At 38.6% G+C, this 24,233-nt stretch overlaps 1 protein-coding gene and 1 long non-coding RNA gene across 11 annotated transcripts in view; one reads left to right on the forward strand and one right to left on the reverse strand.

Moving 5' to 3' along the window:
- Window positions 1-24,233, forward strand: part of ZNF644 (zinc finger protein 644) — a 64,315-nt gene that overhangs the window by 21,790 nt on the left and 18,292 nt on the right. For 6 of the 9 annotated variants that reach the window (XR_014220992.1, XR_014220993.1, XM_082227725.1 and 3 more), the window contains exons 4-5: window positions 19,700-22,712; window positions 22,911-23,513. Coding sequence is in view for 7 of the 9 variants with exons in the window: in XM_082227725.1 (XP_082083851.1) it covers window positions 19,739-22,712; window positions 22,911-23,513 (3,577 nt within the window). In the remaining 2 variants the exon portion in view is untranslated. Of the gene's footprint in view, window positions 1-11,127; window positions 11,249-19,699; window positions 22,713-22,910; window positions 23,514-24,233 lie in introns of those variants that run through there. The other 3 variants (XM_082227726.1, XM_082227727.1, XM_082227723.1) reach the window with 2 other exon arrangements.
- LOC309535218 lies at window positions 984-11,649 on the reverse strand. 2 transcript variants are annotated; one of them, XR_014221128.1, is made up of 3 exons: window positions 11,380-11,649; window positions 9,747-10,014; window positions 984-1,148 (listed from the first exon to the last, which is right to left on the reverse strand). It is a non-coding gene; the product is annotated as an uncharacterized lncRNA (long non-coding RNA). The 2 variants fall into 2 exon arrangements; XR_014221129.1 differs by having other exon boundaries at window positions 9,727-10,014.

Raw genomic sequence — 24,233 nt, forward strand, 5'->3', positions numbered from 1 at the left:
ACAGGACTCTCCATAAATATGTTTGCCTTTCTAGAAATGTAGGGAAAAACCCTTTTATCAATACCCTATATACTCAAGTATAAGCCGACCTGAATATAAGCTGAGGCACCTAATTTTACCACCAAAACCTGGGAAAACCCTATTTACTCGAGTATAAGCCTAGGGTGGGGAATGCTGACAGCGGCAAAGGCGGAGGAAGGAGCAGCCCAGAAGGGCTGCTTTCAGGCTACTCGTTCCTCCTCCTCCACTGACAACAGCCTCTGTCACTCGCAAGGGCAGGCACAGGAGCCGCGCTTGGTAGAGCAGTGGCGGCGACAGCAAACAATAAGTGGGACCCTCACTCGAGTGTAAGCTGAGGGGGGCTTTTTCAGCATTAAAAATGTGCTGAAAAAGTCGACTTAAACACGAGTATATATGTTACAGGTAGGTAGCCATGTTGGTCTGCCATAGTCAAAATAAAAAAATTCCTTCCAGTAGCACCTTAAAGACCAACTAAGTTAGTTCTTGGTATGAGCTTTCGTGTGCATGCACACTTCTTCAGATAACGAGTATATATGGTAATTTTCAGATCACTTTTAAAGATTTTGCAGCAAAACTGTTTTACACACCAAATCCAAATTTGAAAGCTAAATGAATTCAAATCATAACAAGAGCCTCTCAGATACACATTTTGATGTGAATGAAATGCAGAGATGATGAAATATTTAAAATGAAATGAAATAGAAATCTATTCAAGAAAAGCTATGAACATACGTATTTTCCAAAAGAGTGTAGTTTTCAGGTTTATTTAAATTTAAGAGAGTTGTTATAACATGATCTACCAACGGTATCTTACATGTTGGAAAAATACATAGACAGAAGGTAAATGTTGATCTTGCTCCAAAAGCAAAGGGAACTTTATTCAGTTGATATGTGGAAAAAAGAGATGATTTTGGAAAATCTTTATAGATATTGTTTAATATTTGAAACCGTTTAATATTTAAAACTAAACTAATCAGTCAACTGATTGTCATCTAGAGCAACTTCCTTTGGTGCTGAAAGCATGTCTTCAATCGGGATTGGTGCTGGAAGTGTATCTTTGAAGAGGCTAAATCTCTTTAACTGATGTGCAGTTGATTGCTTGTTGGAGGGGAGCTCCTTTGAAGCATCTGCAGTGGGGAAAATATTCCTTTAAAAAAATGGAAACAAATCTTTCCAAAGGAAGCTTGGAAGTCTGGTAAATTTTATGAGCCACTTTGCTAAATATACTAAATATATAAAAAATACTTTTAAGAAGACTAAGATAATATCAAAACACAGAGTATACTGTAAACAATTGTTTTATTTATTTCCCCCAACAATTATGACATTTAAGTTTAAAAAGCAGATTCACTTTACAGATAGGAAAATATGTAAAATGCAGCGGCCACAAGCAAAAGCAGCGTTGAGTTGGATGAGAGCCCTACATATAAATATTATTTAATTGAAATCAGAATTAATTTAAAATTGCCCAAACTTCCACTGCAAAAGGAACTTAATTCACCTGGAAATTATAGGAACTACTTTCAGGTGTAAATATTAGATTTTTGAATTCAGTGAATTAGTTAATCTAAATTAGTTCATCGCAAGCCCTGCTCATATCTGAGAACTGAAAAGCCAGTTAATGTATGTGGTGCTTAACAAACAGTATACTTTATTGGCAAGTGCTGAAGTTATGCAGTAACCATTTCAGTATAGTTAATGCAGGAACTACACATGAATGAAATATAGGGTAATTTCAAGAGAATATCTTGTTCTGTCAGCTGACTTCCAGCTTCTGAACACAATGACTTGGATCCGAAGATCCACTCAATTAGTTCTGCATGTCTCAGCAAACTTGGGGGTTATTTTTCCTCAAAGATCAGTCACCCTTTTCACAGCACTGGGTAAATTATATGAAGCTGAAGGGACTCTCGAAAGCTGTTTGATATGGCTGAGGAGTCTGCTACTAAAAAAGAGAGAGGTCAAATATAATTCTGGATGTGCCCAAGCTGTTTGACCTGTTTAAAGTAGTTATTTGGATAGAATAGTAGAATTGTAGAGTTGGAAGGGATCCCAAGGGTCATCTAGTCCAACCCCCTGCAATGCAGGAATCTCTACCAAAGCATCCATGCTAGATGGCCATCCAACCTCTGCTTAAAAAACTCCAAGGAAGGAGAGTCCACCACCTCCCGAGGGAGACTGTTCCACTGTCAAACACATCTTAATGTCAGAAAGTTTCCTTATGTTTACCTGGAATCTCCTTTCCTGCAACTTGAAGCCTTTGGTTTGAGACCTACCTTCCAGAAAGGGGGAAAGCAAGCTTGCTCCATTGTCCATGTGACAGCCCTTCTGATATTTGAAGATGGCTTTGAAGATATTTGAAGATGGACTCATGTTCTCACATTTTGGTTTACTATACACTTAGTACCAAATTAGCCTATTAGACAGTGCTATAGTTGAATGGTGATAGTACAGAGCATGTCATAATGCAGTGTGTCTCAAAATTTGGTCCCCAGCAGTTGTTGGACTACAACTCTTATCATCCCTAGGGATGATGGAAGTTGTAGTCCAACAACAGCTGGATTTTGAGAAATAGTGACATAACGTTCCCTTTGTGTTTTTTTCTGAACCAAATTGTCAACGATTCTAAGTAGTTAGCAGTGTAGTAAAAGGACAGGATTAACATGTATGTAAACAGAAAATTTAGCTTACGCTAGGGATGAGGTATGTCATCTTTTTCACTTTGGATGTTTAAGCAAACTGATCTAATTTGCATTTCTCAAACATGGATTGGAATGCAGTTTTCCTTCAGAATTTTGAGGTACAACTACACTCAGTTCAAAAAAGTTCAAAAATGCATAAAGCAACTATTTTGGAGTAAGATATGTCTAGAAATTGATATATTGAGATAATAGATATTTAAATATGAATGTTCATGTGGACTTCAAAATATCATTGCAGCTAAATGCAGAAAAGGTACTGAACAGATTTACGATTGAGCATATGCAAAATTGACAGAGACTGGAAATAGACTGATCCAGTCATCCATATTTGCCCCTTGAGCTAGAGGAGGTGAACAGAATTGGCAGTTATAGAATATGTTGGATGAGGGAAACAGATACTAGAAGTAAGATTGTCTGTTAGGTTAAGAGTAGAAAATACAGTCGTACCTTGGTTTTCAAACAGCTTAGTTCTCGAATGTTTTGGCTCCCACCAAATGCTGCAAACCTGGAAGTGACTGTTCCAGTTTGTGAACTATTTTTGAAAGCTGAACATCTGATGGAGCTTCCACGGCTTCTGATTGGCTGCAGGATCTTCCTGCAGCCAATCAGAAGCCGCGCTTTGGTTTCCGAATGTTTTGGAAGTCGTACGGATTCCGTTCAACTTTCGAGGTACGACTGTACATTCATCTGATTATTCTGTGTTCAAGTGGAAATTTTGGTTGGCTAGTAAAACTTGCATCATTTAGCTACTGAATGTGATATGGAACAGGAATCATTTCAGCAATGAGATACTATCAAAAGTAACTGACTGAAATATAAGCCTACCCAAATTTTGGTATACCTTTTTGTATGCTAAAAGACTGATACCCTGCTTCTTGTTTTAGGTACAGTTAACATCTATTCCAATGAATTACTGACACATTTAGAGATCAGTCATGTTATGAACATTTTAGTTGGGCCTTCTAGCATTCATTGATACTTTCTTATGAAAAAAATCCCTAAAAGCTATTTAGCCACAATAATATGTAAATTAATGTTGGCATTTAAAAAAATAATTTTGGAGTGAATGAGCCTGATAAGATTTTTTTTGTAACAACTACTGAAATGTCATCTATTTGCATCTATTTAACTATTGGCTTTCCCCTTAGAGGCCTTCTAAATGAATGTTTTAACTTAGTGTGTCTATCTGACATGTACGGCTGTTTGATGTCAGATTGTTAAGGCTGATGATGAAACATTTTCAGACTTAATTTGCAGAAGGTGAATTCCACTTTGTGAGGTGGTTTGAACTGAATGTTGGATACAAAATGTGACTACCACTTGGTGGCAGTGCCTTGCTTCAAGACACAAGTCTTCATTAACATTTTAATTCTGGAACTGAGTAGTGATTTGTGCAAGGGGGAGTTAGATGTAGGTTAAAATAAAACCAGTATATATGTTAAAAGTGCAGAATTCTGTGAATTCAGAGATAGTCTTGAACATGTAGCATCATGGCCACACACATACACAAACCCCAGTTCTAGCTATAATGGAATTTGTGGCTTATCTGACTTGGTAGTCCACCTCGTATGCTTCCCAGGTGTGGTATCTGACTAAATAGAGCTATCTGAAGAAACAGCACCCCGCCCCCCTGCTGCCCAGAACTGTCATGATAAGGAACTGGTTCATGTTCCACAAAGACTTAATAATCAGCATGGTCATTTCTGCTAGTGCTTTACTATCATTAGATGGACAAGTTTTTGTAAATTGCTTAGAGGTGTGTTTTTTAAAGAAATATAACAATCAAGTAGTATATAGCTTTTTAAAAATAAATGAATTAAATAAAATTGGGAAGCACGTAGTCTCTTGTCTGGGTATGTCTGGCAAATGAGGCTTAAAAGTAACCTACCAGAACATTCATACCTCTTTTTCTGATTTTCCATTTCTGATTAAACGTTTAGAGACAAATCGTTATTTGCATATGCAGGAAGTTTGGGTTGTTTGCATCTGCAGGAAGGGCTGCTTTCCTAGTGGTAACAGGCAAAATCACATCTGCAATAAGTTTTCAGTACCCCTCCCTCCTTTGGAAGCCAGTTTGTGATCAGTATTGTAGTACAGCACTAACTAAAAGCAGTTCTCATGTTCTTTTTCCCTATTCTTTGCAGTGGCTGTTTCACAAGAAACATTTACCGTATTTTTTGCACCATAACACTCACTTTTTTCCTCCTAAAAAGTAAGGGGAAATGTCTGTGCGTGTTATGGAGGGAATGCCTACGGGTGGCATGCCTACGGATTTTCCTCCTCTAAAAACTATGTGCGTGTTATGGTCGGGTGCGTGTTATAGAGCGAAAAATGCGGTAATTTGGACATGGCGGTAGTAGAACTGATAAGTTCATAAAAGTTATAAGCATTCCCTACCACCACCAAAATAACCCCCACCTACTTGTCTGTTGAGGGATCACAAAGATACTTCACATTTTCCCCTTGCATGTTGCTGATTAGCACCAACATTTAGCATCTTTGGGCAGCTGTCAGGGTTGCAGCATGCCGGCAGGGTTTTATAATTCTGCATGCTCTGCCCTCTGACTGAGAAGAACTTGGTGGCTGGGTCAAGCTACTAGTAAAATTTCTCACAGCACCTCTATGTAGCATCAGTCTGGGACTATGTGGAAATCTAAAATGGCAGTCTAGCCAATCAACTCTGCTACTGCCTGTCACTCCTGCTGGTTAGGGTTTGCCATATGTCCTCTTTCTCAAGGGTAGAAGTGTCATAGTGGTCCACAGTTAAAAGTAGAAGTCGCCAAATGTGTCCTCTTTTTTGCACTTCAAAATATGCCAACTCTTAAGTTTGGATCAACTGACAGGAGAAAGAGGTTGAAAAACTGGGCGTCTTCTAGAATAAGTAGCACTTCATCAATAATTACAGTTTGTCACTATCCAGACATTTTAGTATGGAGAGAACAAATGTTTTTAGATTTTTGGATATGCCCAATAAAAACAGAATGTATACGTACATTTGCTATGTATACGCACCCAAGAATGAGTCTGAAGCTCAGTTGACTTTACTTCCAAAAACAAGGTTGAATTTTAAGTCTATCAATAGATAAAAATGGGATTTCATTTTAGTAGTCTGTTTTTTGTGTGCCATTTTCAAAACTAGAGCTCTGCACTGAATCAGGATTTTTGTATGTAGAGCAGTGTTTTCTATGTAGACTCAGAGGTTGGCTTTGTTTACAGAAATTCACTATCGTGAATTTCAGTTTTCATGTGAAACAAGTATCTGGCAAAGATAAGGTTAAAATGTAAGGATATTTTTTGATAGAAAAAATAATTAATTTGAATCTCAGCAGTGCCATTCATACATTTCTTCATAAATTTTTATCCGTAAATATTTGAGTGTACAATTTCAAGGGGATATCAGTGCTAGTAGTCTGTTGCAGCAAAAGCAACAAAGAGATGTGTGCTACCTCTAAAGGCTAACACATTTTATTATGACAAGCTTTTGTGTACTAGAATATCAGTCACAATATGATTAAGTGGACTCCAGTCCACAGAAACTTTTTTCAGAATTAATTTTGTCTTGAATATAGAGGGCTTTTTTCTCTTGACCCACTAGTAAACAGTAATATATACATTCCTGGACTGAAATAATTTAAGCAAAGACTTCTGGAAGATAGATGTCAGGATGCAGATTTGAACAGCAGAGGCCATCAACATGTGCAATTGCTTGGTTTGTCTATGTATTCTTCCTCTCCCCCTTTACTAATCTACTTACTGTATTTATAGGCTTCTCTATTACAAAGTTCTCAGGGGATCTTACAGTAAAAATCAAATTAAATTACAATCGAACAGCAATAAAAAAAATGGCAAAAGGATAAACACAGCACAAAATTATTCAGAGAGCATAAACGGCTTAAAACTAGCCGATTAATAAAGCCAGAGAAAATAAAAAAGACCTTTTTCTGCTGCTGAAATGATACCCAGGAAGTAGCATCTGACAGACGTATCATGGGAGAACATTCTATCATGAGCCACCACTGAAAAGGCCTCTGTCTTATACAGTGTTGGAAACTGGAATAGAAAAGCTAGGAGCCAAATGGTTCTTGTGACCTGGATTGTGGTGCCAAAACAGAATGTGTAGTCACCATTTGTGGGAGTGGGGGGTTGGTAGTGCTCTTTATTTATTATTTTGATAAGCATGAACTAATACGCAATTCACATAAGTGACACATTGTTAATGTCACATTTTTAACGGAAATTGTTTACACATGCTTAAATTGGTGTTTACAATAAAAATATTGGTACTATACTTCAGTTTTCAAAACACTCTACTCTTTATTGTTAAACTCCTTAACATATTGTCTACCCTTAGCATATACTTTGAGGCTTCAAAGCACATACATTTAATTGTTGAGTGTCAGCCAGGCATAAAAAATGGCATCCATACTTTTGGAGATGCTCGCAAATGGAGAACCTTTAGGCGCAAAAGGTGCCTGGCGCTCTGCTAATTTCGAACCCTGCTCTTATAATCTTTTGCCACATCTTAGTTGGTGGAGGCATTCAGGGAAAAGCCTCCAGAGAAGATTGCATGATCTGGATAGGGACCATGGTGAAAAGCCTAAAGATCCTTGCTCAATTGCACTTTTACTGAACTGAAAAATAGCTTGCTTCTGGGGATGCCTTGCTACACAAATAGTTTTAGGTTGCTTTTGGTAGCTCACCAGGTAGTAAACAGTTTATATTGTTATATCAAAACTGTTGTTTTTATGCCTCTTAGAAGTCAGACTAAAGCTTACAATGTATAAAGCGTTGTTGTTGTTTTTTTAAAAACCTTTTACAAGAATGAAACCTCATTCAACTTCTTATTTATTCTATAACCATTGTGAAATGTGGAGGGAGGGAAGTTACCTTGCAGAAGCATAAATCTCTGCACTGACAGGAATCTTTCTTAGCGTTGCATTGGATACAAACCTAAAACTTCTATTTTCAATCAGCTTTCTTTTTTAGCAGATCAGATTACTTACACATTTGGCTGGTCTAATAAAGGTATTGCCCTACTGGAGTTTTTGGAACATTACTACATTTGAGGTTTTTTTTATCACTGATCATGTTTGTTTTTTCTTTCATTCTTTGTGAACTAGTACTATATAGGCACTATATAAGTACAGTGGTACCTTGCAAGACGAATGCCTCGCAAGACGAAAAACGCGCAAGACGAAAGAGTTTTCCGTTTTTTGAGTCGTTCCGCAAGACGAATTTCCCTATGGGCTTGCTTTGCAAGACGAAACGTCTTGCGAGTTCTTGCAAGTTTGTTTCCTTTTTCTTAAAGCCGCTAAGCCGTTAATAGCCGTTAATAGCCGCTAAGCCGCTAATAGCCGGGCTTCGCAAGACGAAAAAACTGCAAGATGAAGAGACTCGCGGAAGAGATTAATTTCATCTTGCGAGGCACCACTGTATCTCTTGTTTTGATCTTAACAGCGGCTGATACTGAAAATGCCGCTTCCGTTTTGGATGTTTTAAAATTAACATAAAGAATGGATGTTACAGAAACATCTAGGGATGTGGCCTTAAATTATTGAAATTTATACTAAACGGATCTCTCAGCAATAGTAAGTGCAACAAAAATTGAGTATGTAATAAGCAAAAACTTGTTAGCAGCTTTAATGAGTGTTGAATCGCAGCTAGAGGAAACTGCTGGTTATTTGCCACTGAAAAGATATTCATTTTAAATATAGTCATGTGACAAAGGTGCATACTAAGTAAGTTCTTAGTTCAGAAAACAATTTTTTTAGTTCTTGACATTTCACTACTCTAAATGGAAAACTCTATAGTGTTAATTTAGCTTGAGGCACTTTTACCTTTTACAAATAGGTTGGTTTTGTTAATGGAACATACATAATGCATGCTACTTAAGTTCAAAGAGAAGAACCCATCTTTTTATAGTTAAACTTTAAAGGCTCTGGTAATGTTGAGTTTTAAAGTACTTGTACCTGTTGTTAAGAAGTGCTTAACTTTGTTTTATTCTTAATGCTACAACATCAAATGAAGTTTTCTGGGTAACATCTCTGGCAATTAGAAGTATGTAGTCTCATTTTTGGAGGTCATGGAAATACTTCATGTATGCTCAAAGGAGAAAAATTAATTTGACAAATGCTCTAGGGATTCTTAAGTGAACTATATATATTTCTCATGCCAAACTACTTCCGAAAACGAATACTACTTTATGTTCAAAATCTTTCTTGCATATTAATCACTGACTTGGAACTTTGCCCTCCTTATGTTAGCTGCTCCTGATTCAAGTTTGCAGTAGAAACTGGCATGTTTTCATAGATTTGAGACCTTTTGACTTGTAGTTGCATGAACACCATAACACCATGGGAAGTATTCTCATATAAACAAGACATTACAACTTTTTAATCCTTTGTGCCCTGATAACTTGAAATTGAACTTTTAATCCAATTGCACCAAATCACTAACAGTTTTAAACCTAGTGGCCTTAGTCCATTATTGATAATGTGCTTGAGTGCTGTGAGCCATCACATATTTAGTGGGGTAGGAGAGCTGAAAATATTGTCAATGTATTTCACATCTGGCAACCAATGCGTCCCTTTGATTTCAGATAAGTCCATGGGTAGCTGAGTCTGAAAAGCCTGGGACACAATTTTTGCGGCCTTCTAGCTTTTATGGTTGGTTCATTTACCAGAAGTAATGTATTTAGTGTTAACTCTGGAAGTGTATGCTCGATTTTGATCAAATGAAGCCTCATTTGCCCATGTACTTTCTGAAACTAAAGGGGTGCATTGGTTACTAGATGTGATTTTTTTTCTAGCTCTCCTACCCCACTAATTGAACCTTTTCTAGAAGCAGCCTTTGAGGATTCTTCTATTGACACTCTCTTTATTCTGACTACACTCTGCATAGTTAGTCACCAAAGCTACTATCAACCTCAAATCCCCCCACCCACCCAAGCATAATTTAGAGCTCAAATTTCTTAAAGATTATTGTGCTTTTGTTAGTGAATTACCTGCTTGAGTAGTGATTTACCTGTAACAACAACAGCTGCAGCATTTTTTGCATACCAACTGTATTAAGCAGCATATGCGCAATCACCATATGCATGAGTTGGTCAGACAAAACAGTTACATGAAATGCATTGTTACTGTGATTCTCATGTCATTGACAGAGATGACACCTGCCCCTTTTCTTGATGGCAGGCCCTATCATTTCTGAGGTGTCTTCTCTCAATTTGTCCAGGACCAGTTGGCTGTGTTTCTAGAGTCCAGTTAGGATTTGATGAATTCAAGTCCCAGGTCTGCGAGGAAAGAGAGAGGTATTTGAGGATGTCCACTCCATTGTGGTTTCAGTTTCCAAGCAGTTTCAAACAGTGTAGGCATTTGAGCAGGCAGTGTCTAATATATTGGAGAAACGAACTTAGGTTGCTGTTTGATTATATATTTGGAAGCGTATCATTACAGGTATTCACCCCACCTTTAGTTTCAGTATAATAAAGGATGATCTCAGGCTTAGGTTTGTGGTCTGAGATTGCTCCTTTTTCATGTATTTTGTATAAATATATATCCCAACCTTCTGATATCTGTGCACCACTTAAAGTGGTGAACAACAATTAAAATCAGCCATAAAATACAGTTTTGAAGAAAGTATCTGATTTTACAAAACTGCTTAACCAAGTCGTGCTGTTGATCTGTTTAGGTTGGTATTGTCTACACAGATTCATAGTAGCTGTCCAGGGTTTCAGACAGGTATTTCCCCAGTCCTACTTGAAAATGCTGCGGTCTCAACCTGGGACCTTCTACATACAAAGCATTTAACCCACCATTGTGTAATGGTGTGCTGTTGAGACTTCAGGATTTGCAAGGAATGTCTTAGGCCTTCCTTCCTTCCTTCCTTCCTTCCTTCCTTCCTTCCTTCCTTCCTTCCTTCCTTCCTTTTTGATGTGCCAACCATAGTCTGGTTTCCTCTTAGCTAATCCCATGGACAATTAAAATGTTAGCAATTGTTACTTTCCATCCAGAACCCTGTAAATTTGGTGTTGGTATCTCAACAATTATCCTGAGTTTTTCAACCACTGTCCATTCTTAAGTTTTCTTATTTACTTACTAAAAACATTTAGGCCAATCTGAGGGTGGGGCACCTAATAATTAAACAATTTGAGAAGGGATAACCCCTCTCCCACAAATACACATCAGTAATTTTAAAACAGCAGAGTGGTTGTACTACATTGTTCAGCATCACAATCAACAAGTCACAGTGACCTAAGAGACCAACCAGGTGTTGATGTGGTGCTGAAAAGAAAAGAAAATTAGCGACAGACATGCCTAGGGTTTAGAGCTGTTGGGCTGCTTGATTATAAAGATGACAGATGCAACTCTCAACTGCATATTTTGGAAAACTTACTGTAAACAGAGGGAAGGGGTCATCTAAAGGTTCTTGATTGAGAGCTGCCATTAAGCCTGGCCACCTGCTGAGGTGAGGACACAAGCATTTGCAGATGCAGTTAGGGTGAAAATGACCCCCAAAGCAAATTAGTAAGTATTGCTGAACAGACACTCAGCAAATAACAAAGATGAATTGGGGAGGGGGTGAGTGCACATAAAAGTTAGCTTTTATGTGATGGGAAAAACAATGAATTGAATGTTTGTAAAGGGGTGCTGTAAACCTGTTGGTTCAACTGATTCCTGATGCCATATGTAGTGAGTGATCTAAAGCAAGGATGTCCAACAGGTTGATCGTGGTCGATCGCTGGGTCCCTTTCCCTAGTGTTGGTAAACTAGAATCTGGGCCCGCTCCCTTGCCCCGCCCTCCATTGTTGCATCATCTGCCAAATGGAAGACGGAGTTTACTCAGAGAGGCTGTTTGTCTCCTCAGCGATCTGTTGGTGAGTGTCTGTTCCCCTTTCTCCCTAAAAATGGCCAACAGCTTAGCCTTGAACTCCTCAAAAATCACTCCTCCCTAAAAAAAGCTCAACAAATTTGCCCTGAACCACCTGAAAACGGGGGTAGTTCACCGCCAGTTTTTAATTCTGTGAGTAGATCGCAGTCTCTTGGGACTGATCTAAAGGAAAGTGAGTACCGTATTTTTCGCTCCATAGGACGCTCCTGACCAAAAGATGCACCAAGTTTTTAGAGCAGGAAAACAAGAAAAAAAAATCTGACTCAAATTTTGTACTAAACTATTTAAAACAGCAAAGTGTGTGGCTCCTGTCCACTTTGCTGCTTTAAAGCGAGCCATGGTATATAATGATGAGAATGGAAAAAGGACACATTCCATTATAATGTAGCTGTTTTCATTATCACTGGGAAGTCAGTATTGGCAGCAGTCACAAAAACTAAAATTTGAGCATTTTACTGTTATTAATCGAGAATATTAATAGTCAGGGAGTGAAACCAGGGCTGTGCAAATGAGAAGTGCTTGGAGTATGGAGGAACAGCAAAAAGATAATAATAATAATAATAATAATAATAATAATAATAATAATAATAATAATAATAATAATAATTATAATTATAATAATTATTATTATTTATTATTTATACCCCGCCCATCTGGCTGGGCCTCCCCAGCCACTCTGGGCGGCTTCCAAAAGAATATTAAAATACTGTGAAGATAAAGATCAAATGATTGTGCTCCAGTTCCTAAATCTCTGAAGTTTTCTCAAAACAGGCATGGTTGTTTTGAAAGGAAGATTCAAAATGGAGTGACTGAGCAAAGAACAGAGGAGGAAAAGAGGGCAGATAAATAGCTTCCATTCAATACCAAGAGAACACAATGTTTTTGGTTTAGTATAGGTGGACTGTACTTGTAAGAATTTGTATAATGAATTATAGAGTTGGAGTGGAATATCAGAGCCTCTTTTCAGAAGTAAGGTTAAGTTACTAGGAACATGGTCCACACACACACAGGATGTCTGGTTATAGCTGTGCAGTTTAAACTGTTCCTGAGCCAGATACCTGCTCAGTTTTAGCTGAAATTACTATTACTGGTTTGTGGAGATGCTTTGCATGTATTTATGACTATTTCCCCAAAACTGCTACTTGAAGAAATCCCCAAACTTACTATTTTTAAACTTCAAATGGAGCTCAGAATCCAGTTAGGCAATCCTTTGCAATTGAATTAGGAGGCACTGAGAGACAGCAATTTGCTGCTCCCCACCCCCACCCTCCACCCCAGGAGCACACAGCCTTCCCTCTGCTTGCAAACCTTGTCGGGACTTCAGGGGAAAGCAGAGGCTGCCGGCAGAGCCGCGTGGCTCCTTCCCCCACCCCCAAAAAGCAGCCCAGCAGCACACAGCTTTCCCTCTGCTTGCAAACCTTGCAAACCTTGTCGGGACTTCAGGGGAAAACAGAGGCTGCCGGCAGAGCAGTGTGGCTCCTCCCCCCACCCCCAAAAAGCAGCCCAGCAGCACACAGCCTTCCCTCTGCTTGCAAACCTTGCAAACCTTGTCGGGACTTCAGGGGAAAGCAGAGGCTGCCGGCAGAGCAGTGTGGCTCCTCCCCCCACCCCCAAAAAGCAGCCCAGCAGCACACAGCCTTCCCTCTGCTTGCAAACCTTGCAAACCTTGTCGGGACTTCAGGGGAAAACAGAGGCTGCCGGCAGAGCCGCGTGGCTCCTCCCCCCACCCCCAAAGAGCAGCCCGGGAGCGCACAGCCTTCCCGCTGCTTGCAAACCTTGTCGGGACTTCAGGGGAAAACAGAGGCTGCCGGCAGAGCACCGTGGCTCCTCCCCCCACCCCCAAAGAGCAGCCCAGGAGCACAGGACAACAGCGATTTGGCTCCAGGGAACACACATTCGCTCCATAAGACGCACAGACTTTTTCCCTTACTTTAGGAGGGAAAAAGTGCGTCCTATGGAGCGAAAAATACGGTAATTCGTCTATTATATTATGAAAATACAGGTTTTTTTTCACTCTCTGTGCACTTTCATCACAAATCAACATCATTGGCCATGCTCTGAAATTGGTTTTCTTAAACCAATCATATTTAATAAGATCAAGGGCATTTTGTCCATGTTTGGACAACCTACAGTTAATTCAAGATGGAAGTGAAAGCTTTCAAGTTCTTCCTTGTAGCTGTTTGTGAGCCCAAGTTTGGTTCTCATAACACTTAAGGCACAGATTACTGTTGTGTCTGAATAGGACTGATAGTATCATACCTTCTGCCCATTCAGGAGCTACTTCATCCTTTATATTAGAGCATTGTTTGAGAAAAGTAAAACTAAACCACTGAAGCTCGTTCTTGTGATAGCAAATCATGGGTTAGTGTTGAATTTGAATTGGGCCCATGGTAGCATTAGCATAACATTAAAATTTGGGTACTGCTGGGTGGTTCCCTGTGGTCTATTTATATTTTGACCTTTTTAAATGTAGGCATGGATTCAAAGGGGTCCTTACAGAGGCAGCAGGTGTGTTATGTTCATGGGCTTTTGTACTCCTCATGTTAGAGCATTGTATGAGGACAACAATGGAAGCATGAGGACAATAACAGAACCTGCCTGTTATAGCACTGTATCAACTTTTTTGCTAGCACTTGCACAAGCATTTACATAGCTGCGCTAGTGGCTATTTTCATTCTGCTCATGGTTCTTTGGATCCAACCCATGGTGCTTTCTAATTGAATATGACAAACCTTTAACTGTAACTGCTAGTGGGCAACTAGCATAACATTTAATTTGGTTATGTGGCTAAATGAGCTAGCATTTGAATGAGGACACTGTTATCGTTTGTGTAACCATATTACACGGAAAAGGTTGCCATTATGAAATAGGTATTCAGTGAATATTAACCTACTTGTAATAAATACAATTAATAATGTACATAAAAGAATAAAATTAAGTGCATTTTGTTACAAAGAATTCTTAATGAACAGAAAGTGGGCAGCATAGATATGACAGGAAGGTTGAATCTAATCTGAATTACGAAGTGACCTAGGAAGTTTGCTCAGAGGGGATTACAGAATAATTATGTTAATATGCAATTATCACCTCATTTCTTCTGTAGTAACCTCAAGATGTAGTGTAGTAAGGGTGTTATAGCAAGTGCTGATAGTTTGCAAAAATACTGATGTTTGAGATTTCCGAGACAATGAGACTAGCCTGAGGCGGTTAAGTGATGATCTGTCATCTTGAAGACAGATCTGACCTTTGTGCTTCATTTCTTAAAGCTTACATTATATGGCTACAGGCAGCTATAGCTGCAGAACTCATTAAGCCCCCCCCCCAATTGAAATGTTTATGCAAAAAACGAGGATATTTTAGAGAAGTTTGTTTTTAGGTTTTGAAAAGGAGAAAATAGAGAAATGGTTATTCAAGCATTGCAACACTGAGTAGTGTTACATTTATAAAAGTAAATCTAGGCTTGTAGTTGGAGCTACCTTCTCTTTAGGATTTTTGAATAGAAAGCTAGCACACATTCAGCACATCTCAGGTGTTACAGTTACTCTTTAATGTGTCGTCCTATCGATGTTCAAAGTGCAAAAGAACCCCAGTTGATGGAAGGCTCTGAAATCCAATAGAAGCTTCCATGAGTGGAACTTGGATTTTTGCTGCTCCCCCCTTTCCTTTGCAGCCCCCCCATATGCTCCAGATCAGAGGTCAGCAAACCTTTTCAGCAGGGGGCCGGTCCACTGTCTCTCAGACCTCGTGGGGGGCCGGACTATATTTTGAAGGGGAAAAAAGAATGAATTCCTATGCCCCACAAATAACCCAGAGATGCATTTTAAATAAAAGCACACATTCTACTCATGTAAAAATACGCTGATTCCCGGACTGTCTGCGGGCCAGATTTAGAAGGTGATTGGGCCGGATCCGGCCCCCGGGCCTTAGTTTGCCTACCCCTGCTCCAGATCATTGAGGGGACCCTTTGAACGGCATGGGAGGTGATGGAAGAGGCCGCAGGAGGGAAGGGGGAATGGACGAGCCTTCCTGCTGGATTGGAGAACCTTTTGCCAATGAAGGTGGACACAACTGAAGAGTGTAGGCTGAAAGCATGCTTTACTCAAATAAATCTTTACTAGATGTATTTCCCTCCAGGCTGAAAATAATACTGAAATGTGTTGACATGACAATTCGAGGCATTTCCTGATGACCTGAATAGGTTGGGTATTATCCCTCATCACTTGACAGAGGCAGAAGAGCAATGAACTCTGGGAGGCAGGCCCTCCAATTCCTCTCTGTTGCCTGATCGATCAGATCCGTTTCCCCCATTTCTGGCTGACCTTTCTTTAAGCTTAGGTTCTTCTACTTTCAAATATTCTTTTTTTACTGATTGCTTCTGGTGCTTTCCGGTTCCCTCTTATTCCCCTTTCACTTTCCTACTGTATTTTATATCTGACTTTACTTGTGTTTTCCTTTCCTCCGCTGAGATAAACAAAAAACATTTTAATGTAGTGCTTTGTCATATAAGATTTTAGCCAAAGTGTATTATAAATTTCTAATGGATTCAGTTGTTGTTTTTTAAGATAAAATGCTTGCTAAGGAAAGATAAGCATCTGTCAGTTCTACTATTTTGAAAAACAAGCAAGTTGTACCTTTATAAAAGGAGTTTGGTGGATTTTTTTAAATGCAATCTTACCAACATGAAGCCACATTTCACACAGCAGGACTTACTTCGATACATAGGGTTCAATAGCATACTACCTCGTTCCTGGCTTTCATGAAATGTCTGCATAACTTCACTTCTTTATTTCTTCTATGTAGTAACAGAATCTTGTTTCGGCTGGCATCTCATTATTTCTTATTTTCTCAAACAGAGTTTTTCCACACAAATAATCATTATTAATCTTAATTTAATATTCATATTGAACAACATCTTGCAATAATACAGAGTGCACATTTAAAAGTGAATCCATCAATCTGTATTACATTATTCTCTTGCTCTACAAATTGTTAGAAAATAATTTGTGTGGATTTAAAAGGGTAGTTTGTGACTTTTACAATCACAATTTTAATTTTAATTTTGTACCAAAGTCCGTACTGCAGACTGTTTGACATCAGAAGTGCCCTGAAAAAGTCATAAACAGCATGAAGTCCATCATGTCAATTCCACAATCTATGCTTGCCCTCTCAACCATTTAGGTTGAGTGACTATGAACCGAACTATTACGACCTATATGGACTGCAGATTGGATGTGCAGTAAGCCTGCAACTTAAGTGGGGGCTACGTTCTGGGGATCCCGTCTAAAGTCAAAATCCCATATTGTCAAAACACATTGGGTTCAATAGTGGCTGGGATTGTCAAAATGTTTTAGCCAGGACACCCACCTCATTCCGCCCCCTTTTATTTTTATAGATATTTTTTTTTGCCAAGCACATAAAGCTGAATGCGCACAAGTTAAATGCATGTCAGTCATGGGCTTACTGTACTGCATCTGATCCAGCACTGACTTGGTTTTGGCACATGGGGAAACATCTCTCTGTTAAAAAAAAACTTGTGGCTTCTTTTGACAGATAAAATCTGTTTTGATATTAAAATCTTTCTGTGCCTACAAGTTGGTTTAAATTAAAAATCTGAGTCAGTTGAAAAGGCCTCATTGCTTGTGAACAAAATTCTATGTGGTTTAGACAAAAGGGTTATGTTTAGTTATTAACCTCAGACAATATTGTCTATAATAGTCATACTTTTTGTATGTATAAGGAGAAACAACATTTCATGCAGACTTGCTTCAGGTTCTCCTGAAACCTTTCTGATAATGATAATTGCAGTCTCCAAGCAAATATGATATTCTTAGTTTACCACCCTGCTGTTCAGGGGGTACCAACAAAGTTGCTTTAAATGGGAAGCGTCTGTTCTTTCTCTGAACCCCTAACACCAGAACAGATGGATAGAACATGAAACGTGAAAGGTTTTACCTCAGAGGTGGCAACAGTGAAGCCACTCATTAACACTGAATTTACCACTTCGTTAGCAACGTTGCTTCCTGTTGAGAAAAGCTAATATAGACTCTCAAATTGACTGAGCATACATTTGTCTACTTCTGTGAGTGTAATAAGTTGGAGAAAATACAAATCTTTCTACTGCATAAACATCACCAAACATCTAAAACTTAATTCCTGTACTTAAGTTTTCAAGATACCTTGGACTTTTGCTTTCATTTCTCTAACATTTTATACTGCGTTTTAATAGTACTTTCATGCCCATTTTTAACCTTTGTCTACGTGATGTTGCAGTTCCTACTGGGTGCTGCATTATCACCATTTTAGGGTGATAACATTTAGTTCAGTTTATTAGAGGAGTCTACTTTTATTCATTTGTAAACCTGTTAATATACAAATGCAATGAATATTAAAAGCAAAGTTATTAAAACATAAGTATAGCTTTATAAAGCTTAATGAAGACTAGAGTGTAGATAAATTTCAATATATTTCAGTGCAAGATCCTTAAATATTTGACTTTGTTTTCAGCCTCTCATCAGTATGGAAATATTGATTATTCAATACTTAAATAAGTTGAAAGTATTGGCCTGAATTTAATCAAATGCAAGAATGCTAAGTACTATAACAATATTATAACAACCTTTAAATGTTTTTGTATTTGGAAAATGAGTTAAGATGATTCTGCCAACCATAAATGATTTGTCTGTTAAGTAACTGAGAAACTTTAACCTTAGTAGCGTTAAAGTATTGCTTTATTGTGCGATAATTGTTGTGCCAATTTCATTGGTTAGAAAGCAGGTTAGGAGCACGACAATTTATTGTTTAGACTCCTTGCTGACTTGTCTCACTTAAAATATATTGAGAGATCTGTACCTATTATCTTGGAAGATTTTATCTAAAAACGTCTAAGAATTAAGTCACAATTGTTGAGAACCAGAGAGCCACGTCAGGCAAGGATGACACTTGCATGTAGCAGGGTGAAGCGATGCTCCTTATGCAGCACCATGAGGAAAGGATAGGTGCAGGAATTGGTATCTAAATGATGTAGCAAGACTTTTAAGAATCTGTAGGCCACAGTGGGGAATATGGAATAAGGTGGAGTGATATTATTTGGAGTAGGAGCTGAGAAATCAGTGTTAAAATCAGCCATGAAACTCACTGTATGACCATGTGCCAGTCACTGTCACTCACTCTGATCTGCTTCACAGGGTTGTTGTGAGGATAACGTGCAGAAAAGGAGACTAATGAATGTCACATTGAGCTCCTTGGGAGAAGGTGGAATGGATACTGATAAATAAGGAACAGCCAAAATTAAAAGTTCAGGCAGCTTGTCTCTCGTTTTCAGTTGGGGGCAGGTTTGGAATCATGAAAAAGCCTAAGTTAAAAATCAAATTAGGGACAGAATCAGAATATTCAGCCTCACCCCCAAACACTGGACTTCACATGTAGGTCCTCAGCAAATCCAGTCCGTGCCTGTAGGTGCTGGATGTGTACTGAGACACTAAACCATACACATAAAGATTTCAACTATATTTATACTTAAAACATGATAGAGAAATTGGTTTTTATCAGGCTAAAAACAAAAAAGTTGAAATTCTGTTTTCTTTGATCTGTCTCTGATTTAGTGGTGGGAATAAAAATTTAGGCTTACTTAGAGTGGACCCATTGAAATCAACGGGGCCATGATACAAGTTTGTAATAACCAAGAGTTTTGTGGCATGCTAAAAGATTGTTATGGCATAAGTCACAATGTAGTTTGGCAGGTCCGCTGTATGTCTGGATCTAACCTAATATGTTTTTCTCCTTTCCTTTAGGAGACTTGTAAAAATTGTTGCTTTTTCAGTATTCATTAGAAGTAACATTTATAACTTTTCCATGACTCTTGAGACGTGGGCTTTTTAATTTGGCATAATTTCCCCTGAAATTAGCTTCTTTAATTAATAGTGTGTTTGTTATATATTAGTGGTCTTACAGTGAATGGTCAGCTTAGTAATGAAAATGCTTTTTAACTGATCCAGATTTAAACATAAAAATGTTTGAATATATTATAAAAACTGCCTGTCTCAGATACATAGAGAAAATTTCTAATAAGGATTTCTTTTCTTTTATTCTAGCATAAATGTGCTTAATGGGCAGAGCAGACCAGCAGTATGGATGAAACGGAGATCGATACTCAGATCATTGGTGCTAAAGGACTGCTAGATGACAGCAGCTTCATTTCTGAGAAGCAGAGCAGCATTCTCAAATCACAAGAGAGTGAAACATCATTTCAGAAAAATACGTTAACTCTGCCTGAAGAGCTATCAAGGGACAAGTCTGAAAAAGCCTTAAGCGGAGGCCAAACGTCTCTATTTATACACTCTAGTGCTCCTACTGTTTCAAGTGAAAACTTTCTTCTGCCTACAGGAACTGCTGTTAATGGACCAGTTTCACACTCCACTTCCATTATGAAGAAAGGCAGCATTTCATTAACCACTGCACAAACTGTGGGCCATCAAGCAGATTCTTGCTCCGCTGGGACGGTGGCACATGATCACCAACTTCCCACAAAGACTTCAACCCAAAATTCAAGTCCACACCAACATTTGTTTTTGTTACCTGAAGCAGCTCATGCTAAGAACCTGACACATTCCATAAAAAATCTACCTCCCTCTGCTTCAGTTGCTTGTGACACACAGCCATCTATACGAAAAAGCATAAAACCAGATAGCACTTTAGTAAGCCAAGTAGACATGTGTGAGGATAGCAAAAGTACGCTAGAAAAAGATGGTGGTAGCAAATCACTAACAGCCACATCCTCAGGTACAGGTGACTTCAGAACTGAAAGTGATGCAAACTGGGACCCACAGAAAGAGTTTATAGAATTTCTCATGACAAATGAAGAACCTGTAGAGAAGTCACCAGTCCAGCCTAAAGTGGGTGTACCAAAAAGGAGGAAAAGAAAGATGGATGTTAGCAAAATCACACGTTACACTGAGGACTGTTTTAATGAATCAAATTATACTCATGACAATTCAGAATCGTTAGATACTGAGTTTTTGGAGCAGAGTGAGACTCTACAAGTGATAGAATCTCATAAATTTTCTTTAGCAAAAGTGAAGCCTGAATCAACAGATGAGGAATTGGAAGTTGTAGATGCCATTCAACAACTGATTTATAACCCAAGTAATAAATGTGCAGGTGGTACTTCTCCTATTCACACTAGCACTTTTCTTTCTAATACTCTGTTAAACAAATGTGAACAAGATGAATTGGAACCACCAACTAATTTCAGTACTGATGAGCCTTCATTTTATCCCTGTACAAAGTGCAATGTGAATTTTAGGGAAAAGAAGCACCTGCACAGGCACATGATGTATCACTTGGATGGCAATAGCCACTTTCGCCATTTAAATGTTCCAAGGCCTTATGCATGTAGGGAATGTGGTCGGACCTTTCGAGACCGCAACTCCCTTCTTAAACATATGATAATTCACCAGGAAAGAAGACAGAAACTGATGGAGGAAATTCGTGAATTGAAAGAGCTTCAGGACGAGGGTAGGAGTGCACGGTTACAGTGTCCACAATGTGTATTTGGTACCAATTGTCCCAAAACCTTTGTGCAGCATGCTAAAACCCATGAGAAGGACAAAAGGTACTACTGCTGTGAAGAATGTAACTTTATGGCAGTGACAGAGAGTGAACTTGAATGCCATCGAGGGATTGCTCATGGGGCAGTGGTGAAATGTTCAATGATCACTGCAGATATAGCTCAGAGAAAATCACAGAAAAAGGCATTAGCGAAAGATTCCTTCATGGAATCGCCCAAAAAATCAGCTGACTATATGTGCAAAATGTGTCCATTCACTACATCAGCCAGAAGCATTTTGAAAAAACACATGGAATACCTGCATCCAACATCGTGCATAGACCCTTTTGGTAGCCGACTTAGACTAGAAAAAAGAAAAGGTCATATTATAGAAGACCCTTTAGATTTTGGCAGCAGGACTAAACATTTCATCAAACAATCATCTGCCTTTCCAAAGAACTCTGTTTTAAAACAAGATATAAAAAGACCATTTGGCTCTGCATTCCAGTCCAGTAACTTTGCAAAACTTCACAAGAGACCCCCCAGGATACAGAAGGCTCGGAAAAGCGTTGCACAGTCAGCTGTAAGTGTGTATGGTCATAGCTCTACAGACAAGCCTATTTTGAATAGAAATAGCACTGGCCAAAAACCTAAATATTTGCATCATTCAGGAAAGCAAAAGACTAGCGTTAGAGCTAGCAATAATTATTTATATAGATACAAACATGAAAACAATAGGATTAAAAAATCTAGCAGCCCTTATCTTTTACACTTAAAAAGGGAAGCTGCAAGATCTGTCAGGTCCTTACCTTTATTATCTTCAAATAATTCTCATAGATTTATTATGGATTCTCTTAACTATGATGCAAAAAGACCAGGAGTCTATAAAGATAAGCATGTAACTGTAAAAAGGTTGGTTAAAAGATCCAAAAGTGAAGGCTCTGTAAAAGGAGATGATTTGGACAGTTATCCAGACTTTCTACATAAAATGACTGTTGTTGTTTTGCAGAAACTTGCTGGGAAAAAAGACAGCTATGAAACGGAGGATGAAAGTTCATGGGATAATGTTGAACTGTGTGATTACACTACACGGTCTGTGGAGGATGACTCTTACAGTGATATTAATCAGGAGCATGTAAACCTGTTCCCTTTATTTAAAGGTAAAATGGAAGAAGAAACTGGTGGTAAATCCTCTCTTAGATATGAGCAAAATGACGGATTTTATTTTGAGTATTATGAAGATGGCGAAGGTAGCAATTACCTGCATGATTTTCAAGATCCTCATAATTTAGAAAACATAGGCACAACATTGCCAAAGCATAACTCAGTTTTCCATTGGACTGACTTATCGCTTGAGAAAAAAAACTGTCCATATTGTCCAGCAACTTTTGAAACAGGTGTTGGATTGTCTAATCATGTCCGTGGGCATCTTCACAGAGCTGGGTTAAGTTATGAAGCCCGTCATGTTGTCTCGCCTGAGCAGATAGCAACAAGCGACAAAATGCAGCATTTCAAAAGAACTGTAACAGGAACTCCTGTTAAACGCGTTAGAAAAGGTAAGATTTTTCTTTCCTTATCCTATTTAGGGGGAGCGGGGTGTATAATAATGTGGTTGCAGGTCCGGCTATGCTACATCCTGCCTCTCATAATAGCTTTTATTTCCATCCATGGTAGAAACTTTTAATGTCTACGTTTTAAGCAAGCTGGGTCCTTAGTGTCTGACAAATTGATAAATGGATGATTTTTCTTTTTAGCTATTGAGAAATCAGAAAGTTCTTCAGAACACACATGCCAACTCTGTGGAGGTTGGTTTGACACTAAAATAGGATTATCTAATCATGTTCGAGGACACCTGAAGAGGCTTGGTAAAACCAAATGGGATGCACACAAATCTCCAATCTGTGTTCTGAATGAGATGATGCAAAATGAAGAAAAATATGAAAAAATCCTGAAGGCATTGAACAGTCGGCGTATTATTCCCAGACCGTTTGTCGCTCAGAAACTTTCATCAAATGAGTTTTTATCTCAAAATGTTATACCTCTTGAAGCATACCGCAATGGCCTAAAGACTGAAGATATATCTGTATCTGCATCAGAGGAAGAAGGGCTGAGTTTCCTCAATGAATGTGATGAAGCAAAATCAGTACTACATGATGAAAAAAGAAACCAGTCAGTCACACTGATAGAACTTTTGAAAAATAAGAGGTTAGGAGAAGAAAGAAACCCTGATACCTCTCCTCAAAAGATCCATAATCAAACTGCAAGAAAGAGGTTTGTTCAAAAATGTGTTCTTCCATTAGATGAAGACAGTCCTTTGATGTATCAGCCACAAAAAATGGACTTGACTATGCAGTCAGGTAAGAGGCTTGTTACAATTTTAATAACTTGGAAATACATTACAAGATAAATCCCCCCGCCACCCCAATATTCTAAGAGTAATTATTTTCTTTGAGACTGTTTTTCCCCTTTGCAAGGTTCTAGACAGAGAAATATTAATGAAATTAGTTTTAACGTTGAAATTGCCTTAGTTTTCTGCATACAAATTGAGTTCTGAAAAGAGAGTAGCTTTTGCTCTGTAATGGCTCTTGAAGATGCATATAAAGAGGAAACGAGAACGTCTACTTAGCAAAATATGGTATCACTTAAATAGCAGACACATCTGGGAGAGCCCCTTGATCTTTCTTAGACTGTAAGTGTTGCAGATATATAATCGGTTCATAGTGTTAGGATTGTTCTTTTATCTGGTGTAAGTGAATGCACGACTTACTGGTTAACCGGGTGATGTGTTGTCTGATCTATGCCTAGATTTTATACCCTGTCAGAGTAACTGTGATGGCCATACCCCCTGAACACAGCTGTTGCCGTCAACACAAAATCCTTAAAAGTTTTAGATACATCTCTTAGAAATCGTGCCAACAATTTTATTCCTTTAGACTACTTCCCCCCCTATTCTAGCATCGTTTTAGAATGCTCTTCTGAAAGGTGTCTTTCAGTCTTGGCTGTCATGGCTCCGGAAAGCTCTGCTCATCTCCTCCAACACCTCTGCACAGACCTTATTGCAGCTATCTTTTCTCAGT

This window comes from Podarcis vaucheri (assembly GCF_965113315.1).
Source record: "Podarcis vaucheri genome assembly, chromosome: 6".
Classification (NCBI taxonomy): Eukaryota; Metazoa; Chordata; class Lepidosauria; order Squamata; family Lacertidae; genus Podarcis; species Podarcis vaucheri.